At 38.7% G+C, this 12,191-nt stretch overlaps 1 protein-coding gene across 1 annotated transcript in view; it reads left to right on the top strand.

Moving 5' to 3' along the window:
• MGAT4B (alpha-1,3-mannosyl-glycoprotein 4-beta-N-acetylglucosaminyltransferase B) overlaps window positions 1-12,191 on the top strand; it is a 210,510-nt gene that overhangs the window by 172,696 nt on the left and 25,623 nt on the right. Inside the window, exon 9 of the mRNA XM_075210020.1 lies at window positions 2,025-2,155. Coding sequence (XP_075066121.1) covers window positions 2,025-2,155 — 131 coding nt within the window. The remainder of the gene's footprint in view (window positions 1-2,024; window positions 2,156-12,191) is intronic.

The following is a 12,191-nucleotide window of genomic DNA, read 5'->3' as shown; positions in this document are numbered from 1 at the left end:
CCAGAAGCCATGGCTGTAAAGTCAAAATCTGAAAACTTGGATGTTCAGCAATCAACTGTTATATTAAAGTTGAATTTGTTCCTTTTCTTTCATTGAAAAATCCCTCAACTTGTAGAACCCGCATAGGTCTCTTGACTTGATACCCCACCTTATTTAGCAGATACTGAAATTCATCAGGCTGTATCTGATGAAGAGAGTAAACTGCATCCATTGTAAGGTTGTCAATGAGTTTGGGACGGCTGCCACGTCTGTCCTCAGAACTTTATTGACAACTTTAAAACACTAACATATTTTTTACAATGATCATCATCACTTATTTATATAGCGCCAGCAAAATACGTAGCGCTTTACAATTGGGGACAAACACAATAATATACAATACTGGGTAATACAGACAAAGAGGCAGGAAGGACCTGCTCACAAGCTTACAATCACTGATGGGGACAAGTATTATCTGTGTATGGGACCACCATGGCTGTACTAGTTGGGTGTAGGCAATTTATTGAGGGAAAAAAATATATCTGTTTTTGCAATGGAAAAGCTACTGTTCTCGTATAGTTTGCGTAACTTATTTTGTGTTACTGCATATAACGTTTTTATGTAGTGACCGCTTATGTGTTTCTTTACATGGGTCAGTGATGGCTTTTTAGCTCTAGTTTTCCTTTCAGTTGGCATACAATGACAGGATTCATAGATTATCTGTTGATGCAGGCCCAAATCTCAGAATCTGCTACTTGCAGACAGAACCCCCATCCCTTCCCCTTTCGTCCAGCACCCAAAAGATTAGATTGCATGTTTGCATATCATGTACTATGTACTCAGGCAAAAAGAAACATTGTAGTGTAGTATAGTATAGTACAGCAAATTGATATTAAAGTGATATGTAAGTATATTGTACATTAGATCGGCATATTAAATTAATTTTATCTCTAAGCACCCTATCTTTCCTCATTTGGTATTGGCTGCTCTAAATCATTAATTCTTTTCACACCAATGATTTAGTGTAACGATGTGTTGGTTAAAATTAAAACGTACATTTATCATGTATTGTAAGCAAATTTGAAAGTACATTTTCTGCTGCAGAGTGTAATGGCAATCTGCATGACAAGGAGAGCTCCCCCTGTAGGCATACCCTCCCCAAAGTAGTGTAAAAGAAAGGTCCCAACAATCACCTATGAAATCCAGGTGACTGGACATATGAGGGAAAGGGGTGGGGTGTCACCTTTAAACATAAGATTTCAAATTAATTCCTTGCATCACCTGAGGTAGATTCTTTAATTTACCTCTTTATATACTACCTCTGTTGGCAGCATCCAGACTGCTGTCTTTAATGGGATACAAGTTCTAAGTTTTTATGAGTTCAGCCTCATGCACACTGCATGGAGGAGTTCTCTGCTTGTCTATATGTTCGTGTGTTCAACACTGTACAGAAATGTAAAAGTCAGTTTTAGATAGAGCTCCTTAAGTTACTCAATATTACCTCCCTGGAGTTTGCCTTTCCACTAAGTCCATTGAGTTCCTTGATGTCTGTAATGGTCCAGAAATCCTTTCCTTGCTCATGTCGTTAATCTCATGAAAATATCCCAACCCGGTAGAAGTGAGAAAAGCATAGACATTACGGATCCAATAGATTGGGTGGAACAGTCAGTAATGTTCTCTGCTAAATGTATAACTTATGAAATGCCACCGAAATTGAACTGTGACTAAATTTTCAGTTTTGAGCAGAAATGAAGATAAAGAACACAATTGTTTGTACTGACACTCCAATTAATTTATGCATATTTCCAACTGCTATTATCCGTTTGCCCACCATGTATTGCTAGAATCACAGCTACACAGTAAACGTGTACCTCTCCATCTCTCCCTCTCATGTTTGATTGCTGCCATTAAGACTAAAGTACCATCAATTTGCTCATGAAGCTTCACCAAAACAGATGACCCAAAATGGATAATTTGTAAATCATATTTATGAAGTACTTTGAATCTAAATCTAAGTAAACACCATTTTCTTTTATTATGTTCAGGGAAGCTTTTCAAGTCTCTGGACCTCAGTCTGATCGTCGAGTTTATCCTCATGTTTTACAAAGACAAGCCTATCGACTGGCTGCTGGACCACATCCTGTGGGTGAAGGTGTGCAATCCGGAAAAAGATGCTGTAAGTAGTGCGAGACCGAGGTACCAGTCACATTACGTTCTTCGTGGCTGCCTTGTATACATTCTGCATTCTAACATGGACCTGCTAGTTCTATATGAATCCACACAATGGAAGACATTGTCATTTGTCTGTATGTTTAAAACAATAAGAAGACCCATTATTCTTCTGAAGGTGTCTGTGCCCTCTCCTTTACATAGATTGCCCCCTGCTTTAGGGTGGCAGAATTAGACGATTCATATAAGAAATAGAATGATACGTGGAAGAAATGATTAGTATCATAGGTAGTTTATTTAACCAATTAGTGATCAATAGGTCCGAGTCACTCATGCTGGTCTGTGTCACTAAAGTTGGCCACAAACGGGTTGGTCCTGTTGTTTGGTGCCAGGCACCAGGACCACAGTTATATTTGCACACACCTAGTGGTCAGATTAGATGACATCTGGCAGGATGGCCTTGTAGCAGTGATTGATGGTTATCTTCTGACCAAATTTACCAACATGCCCAATAATGATCCAGTTGACTTATCGTTTTCAGACCACTTTTGCTGAGAGATTGCAGTGTGTGCGGTCAGCATAAGGTTTCTGTGACCACCAGGTTTGTTTTGCTCTTAGCCAACATGTGGTTAAAAGACTTCTCTAGGTGTGCTTCATCAGTTGTTGCACATGTGTCAAAATCTGCCGCACATCTGTCAAAATCTGTCGCACATCTATTCATCCACCATTCAGGACAAATGGGCGTATCTTACAAGTACCGTTCTGCTTCACATGGCCGGTGATGCCATACGTAACGTTGTACATCGGCCAACAAGATTTTCTATCCTTTCCATTTGATCCCAGTCCGGTTTTATCAGATTTTCATTGTACAGGATTATCGCCCTATTGATAATGCATATTGCAATGTCAGCCAAAGTCAGCTGAAAACACCCGCATTGCCCAACATGGTCTCTCTTTGATCACTTTAAAAAGAATTTGATGGAAGGAAAAAATACAATATAAGAAACTGACATTGGGTTTGATCTGATGTTTATTATAAATGCAATATATGTTGTGTTTTTTTAAAAGTCTGAATAATATACTTTCTACAGTGCATCTGTAAAATGTTTTTGTTAAAAAAAACAGTGTAACAGATTACTTTTGAAGGTGAATTTTTTTTTTCAGGATAACATACAATTGAATAACCTACTACATGATATAAAAAATATAAACAAATGTCAACATCTTTGAAATGAGAATATTATGCTTGGAGTGAACATTATTTGCAAAGATATATATATATATATATATATATATATATATATATATATATATATATATATATATATATATATATATATATGTTAATGATATATATATATATTTAAATGTTGACTGGCTTTGCACTTTCTTCATGTAATTGAAAAATTAAGTGTACAGAGCTAAATTTCCCCTATTCATCATCACCTTTTTATTTATATAGCGCCACTAATTCCGCAGCGCTGTACGGAGAACTCATTCACATCAGTCCCTGCCCCATTGGAGCTTACAGTCTAAATTTTCTAGCAGACAGACAGACTAGGGTAAATTTGTTAGCAGCCAATTAACCTACTAGTATGTTTTTGGAGTGTGGGAGAAAACCGGAGCACCCGGAGGAAACCCACGCAAACACGGGAAGAACATACAAACTCTTCACAGATAAGGCCATGGTCGGGAATTGAACTCATGACCCCAGTGCTGTGAGGCAGAAGTGCTAACCACTGAGCCACCATGCTGCCCACATGCTGCCCTATTCAGACGCTTTTCCTAGGGCACCATCCTTTGTCTGACAGCAGCAGCCAAAAGCCCATATAATTTATAAAATTAGTACGCAACTATATTTTGCTTGAGGATTATTGGAAAATGTCGCCCCTTTACTACTTAACCATGCACTCCCTGTTAGTGCTGCTGGTTTTCCTTGCGGCCATCTTGTTGCCACGCCAATAGGCCGCCATGACACTGGAAGGGATTAGAGGCTCTCGCTCCGTTTGGCCTCCCACACATATAGCCAATTTGAACAATGATCCTATCGCTTGGGCTGAGTGGCAGGACCGGCGTGTGTGTGTAAACTCCTATACCTTTCAATATAAGTAAAATGTCCGGCTACATAATATAATCCTCTTCAAAACAACCAGACATTGAGGCTTGGGGATGTCTTCTGTACTTACCAAGAACGAAGTTCTTGGCATGAGTGTGACTTGACCAAGCACAGAGAAGTGTAACACGGCCAGGTTAACAATAACTACAAGAAGAGTATGTTGGCAGAAGCATCTCATGAATTAATATATTGAGATTACAAGACTGCAGTAGACTGTGTGGCTCCACAGATAGGATCAATTGCTGTTTTATGCCAGTCATAATGAGGCAGGGCTGTAGCTAATAACCTAACAGTTATGAGACTGATGTGGTCTTCTAAGGCTTTCCTGTGATCTCAGAATTGCTGAAAGTCACCGTAGAATAGATTGTGGTTTTATTTTTTCATTTTGTTTTGTTTTTTTAATAAGATCTGGCCAGTCAGTGTGTCTTTATTATCTGCGATAAACATTGGCGTTCAGTATTTGTTTAGCAAAAGACAATTGCAGCATCCGTGGAAAGTAGAGAGCACACAGGGCCCCTCTCACCTCTTTCTTTCACGGTTTGTCACTTTGTTTACATCCAATTTGGATTTTTTTTCCCCCTTGATTGTGCAGTGCTGCAGAATATCTTGGCACTATATAAAAAGAAATAATAATGAAATGAAATTATTTAGTAATTTGATGAGCTTTGTGCAAAGCAATCAGAGACTCTTGTTTAGCTCTGAGGACCTGTCACCTACACACACAGTAGAGGTAGCAATATTTTGCACTGAAGCAATATCTAATAGAATACAATGACTAGTTCCTTGTACATGGATAGGCTTTATTTATTCTTATGAATATTAAATGTACCTAACTGAACATATTTTTTCAGCTCTTACTAATTACGTTTTTACAATTTTTACTTTGTAAAAATGTATAAAAAACTAACAAACATAAAAGACAGAAAATAACAGAACAAAGGTGTGAGGAGATGGGGCTGAAGATCGAGAACTTCGATTTTCTAGCAAAACTGCTGCATCCATTTTAAGACAACTTTTTCCTTTTTGTAATTATTTATAATTTATTTTTTTTTGTGTTTATTTGTATTCTTCCTAATTTATGGTCAGCAGCCTCAAGTAGCCTTGGGTACCCGTTAGGAACATACTCTGTAAACAGCAATATCAACAAATATAGCTAGGTAAATCTGGTTGCCAGGTGTGTGACAGCGATGATTGTGGTGGACACACTATTCTTGGCTCTTGTATGCGGAGAGATGCAGTCTTCCATTACAAAGTGGGTTGTTTCCGAACAACCATGCACATAATTGGAATGAGCCAGTGAGCAGCATTTCACCAGCCATTTTTAAGAGCCTCTGATAAAGGCTTCATGGGATATCTAGACCCAGGATGGGTCAGAGGTTGAGGATACATTGCTGGAGAAATGTGTGTCTGATTTGTACCAACGCTGATAAATCTGTTCATGGAGATTTAATTGTCATCAGTCTCCCGGGAGTTTTTAAGGCAGGAATGGGCAACCAGATAGGCTTCAGGTGCAGGGTACAGCCCTCTAACCATCAAGAGGGCTGCATTTTACCATTAATCTCAATAATACAGGATCATTTAGCCTATGAGTCACTTTTACCTTTGCAGCCTGGCTGGGCCGAAATGCAAAATGTAGACTTAGCCTCATGTGTCAAACTCCCATTGTCCCATAGATTGTAAGCTTGCGAGCAGGGCCTTCTCCTCTTTGTCTGTTTTACCCAGTTTGTTTAATAGTTTACCATGTTTGTCCCCAATTGTAAAGCGCTACGGAATATGTTGGCGCTATATAAATAAATGATGATGATAATAAGTTAAAGCAATACATTTAAGAGGTGATGACATATCAGCAGGCATTTTAAACAGTGAGGGTCGCCCGTTGCCCATTACTGTGTTAAGGGGACTAGTTTGGCCATAAACAGGTTGTGGTCCCTAAACACAGCTGGTTTGATCACACACTCGGGTAATAAGCTAATCACGTTTGGGGTTTAGGTAATCAGTTTGAGTACTACCTGTTGTAGCCTTGTGCTTCACCATCCCTTCAAATATCTATCAATTGCAAACATTTTAAGGTTATACTTTTAGAGGTTTTGACAGAATGGAGTCCCACTGGGATTGTGACCGATTCAGTGAAGGGTTAAATGCCATATTAAGGTCTCCTCCCCATATTGGGTGCATTAAGGATATATCTGAAAGTAACTTAGAAATGACCTGTAAGGACTGCAACTTGTACTGCCATTGAGTTATATGTGCAGACAGTAAAGTGTTACTTTGTATTGCTATTTACTAAGAAGTTACAGTGACTATGCAGGAATATTGCTAACCCTTAACTTTCCTGTCACCCGTTGCAGAAAAAGAACCCCAGGATAGTTCCTGTGGAAATAAAAGGAAGATTTTCAATAAATGTGTCTCCTATGCACAGATTACGGCGCACAGAATAACATCCTTTGCTGCTGTATAATATATTTGGCCCAGGGCAAAATTTCAGTGTACAGTGAATATTGTCAATTAGGAAGTTGGCTATTTCAATCTGAGAGGAAAGTGCAGTGTAGAGCTGAGTATCGCATATTGGCAGGTCTTTTGTAGTGGCATTCAGGACTCCGCACAGGCGAAGAATCTCTGGGCTGCCAAGCGGCTCTTGTGTTCATTAAGCCAGGAAATGTTGGTGTCCATAGCATCAGCAAAACAATCAGAATTCTGTTCCTAAGCATGGGATCTCTGTAGTCTGCAATCTTTTTATGGTAGCCTTTGAGTTGTGCTATGAAGATTCATTATATAGATCGCTGCATTGGTGTTATATCTTCCGGAAGCAAGAATACGATCTTGAAGGTGACCTGGTCCGGTCTGGACTAGCCGGCACCATGGGAGTAGTAGACGCTGGGTTAGGAAGTGATACAAATATATCCTACACAGGCAGATGCAAAGGGCACAGCGCTTTCTCTCTACTCCTGCTTGTTCTGCTATTATTTCTGGCTGTGAGTCATGAAGGGGTGCTAGTGGGGTTCCCCAAGGAGACCCTGGCAGTTTAAGCAAAATATGTGACCCAAGAGGCACATAGAAACCAACTGTCTCATGCGGCACTGTGTATATTTATATGTGCCCCAAGCATTTTCATACAGAGATACAGTTGCACTCATTGTGAAGGAAGTCTTCATTTCAACTTGCTTAGAGCCAGCAGTGTATTCAGCTTTGTCATGCCCTTAGTAAAGCCACAATGGTTTTATGAGAAAAATATTAATTAAGTAAAAAAACACTGTGGGCAATGTCTGGCTAAATGAATTACTGGATAACCGAGTAGATCTGGGAAGTGTTATTTAAGAGGGATGATGGGTTTTCAAGAGCAGTCAGCAGCGATGAAATTAAAGTTAAATCCGCACAATGCACCAGAGTCACTAAGTAGCAAAGTCTCCTCTTGTTGTGTGCAAAGCTGCGTATTTGCAATGCCTTCTGCTGTTATCTCAGACCACTCAGGACAATTTCCCAGAATCCTATCGGCATGATATGGTGTAAGGTTCTATTGTGCTGGGATAAATGTCATCTTTCAGTGGGTGGAAATAACAAAGGACCATTTATGGTTTGGTGAAGTCATTTCATAGCTGCATTTAAATTTAGCTATCCCCTATCTGTCTTCTGTGCCGTTTTGTATTTTTTATGTCTCTGTGCTTCAACGGGCCAGTAATGTTTTTCTTTGTGCAAAAAATAATAGAGTTTATGGAAGGCTGTGATCCTTTATAATAAGTCTCAGAATCTGCAGCCTGCAAAGCATCGAGGTATACTGGATAATTAGATAAAAATGTATGCACCATCAAACTCCAAGGATTCAAGTGGTAGAGGTTAAAGAGACATTTACCCTGCTTATAATTATATTTTATGTTCACAATATTATCTATAAATGTTAACCGCTTCTTGACCAGAGGTAGATTGCACCTTAATGTCCAAAACATTTCTAAGTCTATCTAAGCTAATTTTACATTCATTTTTTTTTTTTTTTTCAGAAGAGACATTGAATTTGGGTTTTCATTTTGTAGTTTATTAGATTAAATATTTTTGTATTTTATCAGTAGTGGTTGCAACAAAATGGACCAATCAAAAACGAAAAAAAACACTTTTCTTGAATTCTTCCCATAGTTAATTTCCTGGGGTTCTGCTGATCGTGTACAACTATCAAAACAATGTTATCGCCTATTTCTAAAACATTTAAAGCTCTTTTGTGGTGAGAAAAATACTGTTTTCCCCTCCCCCCCCCCCCTTTTCTAGACCCCCAAATGCACCTTTTCTACCCTATTGTTTAAATAATCTATGCCTGGAAATGGAAATCTTGTTTTTGCACATTGGCGCTCGACAAAATATTGCACCCACGGGCGCCACAATTGTTGCCTGCAAGTCCACGTGCTTTTCTATAAAATAGGTGTACCTGGGCAAAATTATCAATACAAATTGACAAAATGCTTTTTTTTTTTCTTTTCATTTTTTATCTATTCTTTTTCAGCTGTGGGCCAGTAGGTTTTCACTTTCATTAATGACTCTTTCTGTCTACTTGTAGCAGAAGGTTTAATAGGAACTCAAGGAAGTTATTTCTAGGGAGCAATTACAACCAGCTAACAAAGCGGGATTGTTGTAAGAAGATTAAAAAAAGTCATTTTTTTATCTATTCGTAGGATCAATCGCACAATTTGCAACTTACAAGTTAATTTCCTTTGACCATTAGAAAACTGTGTCGGATATCTCTTTCTGCAGCTGCTGAACCTTCTCCAGGCTTTGAATGGTGACGCCAAGTGTTGTAGCTTGGTAAAACTTGAAGTGCTTTATTACTGAACAAAACCTATTGAGAATAACTTGGAGGAGTAGAATACTGGAGGATGATATGAATGCAGTGCTGCACACTGTATACTAGTACATGCAGTAGAAAAATTAGTTCATTCAACCTATTGCCATAGCGTCTGAGTACCTGCCACATTCATCCTCCACTCAGCCAATTAAACAGGCCTTCTCTAAAGCTATTTCCAGCTCACTTACAATACATCTACACTTCTACCTCTCTATTGTGCTCATATTTCATTCATTCTAAGTATTTGTACCACCAGTTATAATGAGCACTTTTAATAATGAAGTGATGCTGGATAGCTCATTAGTTTCAGCAACCTATAGCTCACTGTTCACTAATAATATATTGCTTTAATTAGGTACAGCAAAGACTGCTGCGCTGACCATTTTATTATTAGTAGGAAGTATTTCATGTAAAATATGACTGTCCCATATGAGTTTTACTTTACTCTTCTACAAACCCTTGTAACACTATTTAAAAGATTTTTTTTTTTTTTTTCTGGTAATTTTTAAATGACTATCTCCTTAGACTTAGACTAAATACAGAATCTTTCTGTAATGGATAAAAATGACACCAGTACCTTTGTTAAATACTCAATATACTAGTGTAAATAGCTAAACCATTTCTTAAATTATATATAATTTAAGCAAAGCCTAATATATGTTTATGTAATATAGAAACATATTTCAGCACTCACACGTTTGAAAATAGGTCAGAACATGATTAATGTAATTTTTTTAATTCTATGCTTTTTCTATGCTGTGTCATATGTGGCCAGATTGGGCGCAGATCTGGTTGTTCTGCAAGCTGATTAAATGGTTAGTTCTAAGTCTGTGTGCCTATTTTAATCATGATTATATTGCAGTCACCAGCTAGTGCAGGCCTGTCCAACCTGCGGCCCTCCATATGTTGTGAAACTACAAGTCCCAGCATGCCCTTCCAGCTATCAACTGATTGTCTACCGGCAAAGCATGCTGGGGCTTGTAGTTTCACAACACCTGGAGGGCCGCAAGTTGGACAGGCCTGAGCTAGTGTCGCACACACATTATACATTCCGGTGGATGTCAGCATCACTTTATGGCAGCGTGTTAGTGTTCAAGATTAGTTGTCTGCTTTTCAATAGTGTAAATGGAAATGGGGAAAGAGAATTCCCATGCTGGGTATGACAGTCCAAACAATGGATATTTAAATAATATGAATATCCACTGCATTGATGTTAGGGAGTATTATTATACAATAGCCTGAATCATTTATGCTGCAGTCCCAATTGGCCAAAAATAAAATATTCACACATTATAAGACTGTTTTGTGCCACGAATATTGTTTGGACTTGCAAGAAAAAGTTTCTGAAAGTGTTAGCCCACCATTAATAAACATATTACATTCTGATCACTGTGTTAATACAAGTTACTGCTGTCTTCTCTGTCACACATATTTCTGTCACCTCGACTTTCTCGGTCTGTGCTCATGAAAACGTGCTGTAAAATTGTGTTTTACTGCCTGGTAATAAGTCTCGGTGGTTTTATGTGAATGCAGTTTACAGTCAATAATCCACAAGGTTCCGCGAGGAGGATTTGTGATGAGAATCTTTCTTTCCATATTACTTTCCCTTGGCATCTCTGATGCAGCACAGAGGTCAAGCTGATCATTGGATTGTCCATCCTGTGCTCTGCCTCCTTCCCAGAGAAATTGCTTTTAAGCTGTTCATTTAAATGTTTGCTTCATCTCGGCCTAAGGCAGATCTCTTCTAGGCATCCATGTTAACTGTTTGACTCTCTAGTGAGGCAGGATTAACAATGCCCTTTACTTCTTTCTGATCTCTAAAGCCAGCATCTGTCACTGTCTGGCCCATCTGTGCAAACGCTTTGTAACACTGGTGTGTAAGCTGTAACCACAACCGTGTGCAAGGTCCCTTGAAAATATAGAACTACAGTTACAGGACATATTTTGGTGTGCATGAACTCTGGAATTACCTCCCTTGTACAAGAAGACTTTCTCCCAGCCTCCAACCATCAAGAGTCCATTGAAAGCTCTCATCTTTAGGCAAGCTTACGAAATTCCTGAACCAACTTCTCAACCTCCTGAAAATATTTAGCCTGTGTGACTGGATCATATAACCCCTGAGCACTATTTTCCCATTGCAGTCTAGCTGAACCAAGATGCAAATTGAAGATTTTCAAAAGTAAAAAAAAAACAAAACTGGAACCTGTACACAATGAATGTATTATTTTGCGAAGTACTATTAAGTATTTGATAATACAGTAATACTGCACTTCTCCTGTACTCTGTGGTGCTGGTGCCATTGATAAAATCAGTATTTAATGTCATTCTAAGCTGTTGCACCAGGACAAGCTTTGCTCTGTACTATTTTCGGTCATGATCACCAGTTGTATAAGAATCCCTTTTTCTTTTATTTAAGGGCACAATCAGTTTGTCATGTTTCTACCGTGTGTAATCTTGTGTGTTTCACATGATGCATGCACTGTTCAGGAACAGAAAAAAATTCAGCAAGCAGAGATAATTGATAACTATTCTTCCGGAAATAGGTCAAGGTGGAAAATGGTGCATTCTCTCTGTGTAGGCTCTGTGGTCCATTCCCTATATGCTCGTGGGTACAGACAAAGAGCCAGGTGCACCTTTGGCTGAAATTGTGCCTGGTTTATGCCAGGCATAGGTAACATACACTTACCTATATTTGTAATTATTAGTTTTGTTTGCAAAATATGTATTAGCTGTTAGCCTCAGTAAAATTTTAAAAACCTCTCTAATACAGAGGAAACAACTCCCTGTCTCATCTACGTGAATTTTTTTTATTGCTATAACATGCACACCAAAGCTGATGAAAGCACCAATCGGCAATGTTGGAGCCATCTCCCTCAGCCTAGTGATTCTCTTACTGACGACCATCGTTATCATCGTCCACTCTTTGCACCTGCCCTGACACATTTGCAAATAATCCGACTTCAACAAACGTATATACGTCTGTATGCTGGTCTGCATGTGCTCGCAATTGTGCAAATAAGCTCTTAATACGCACATTAAAAAATGCAGAAAACGAGCTTGGTGGTATCAGTAAAGATGTCATATCAATGTCCAACCTTCTAC

Source organism: Mixophyes fleayi, chromosome 4, assembly GCF_038048845.1.
Source record: "Mixophyes fleayi isolate aMixFle1 chromosome 4, aMixFle1.hap1, whole genome shotgun sequence".
NCBI lineage: Eukaryota > Metazoa > Chordata > Amphibia > Anura > Limnodynastidae > Mixophyes > Mixophyes fleayi.
Note: the sequence above shows the minus strand (reverse complement) of the source record. Positions and strands in the feature narration are given on the sequence as shown.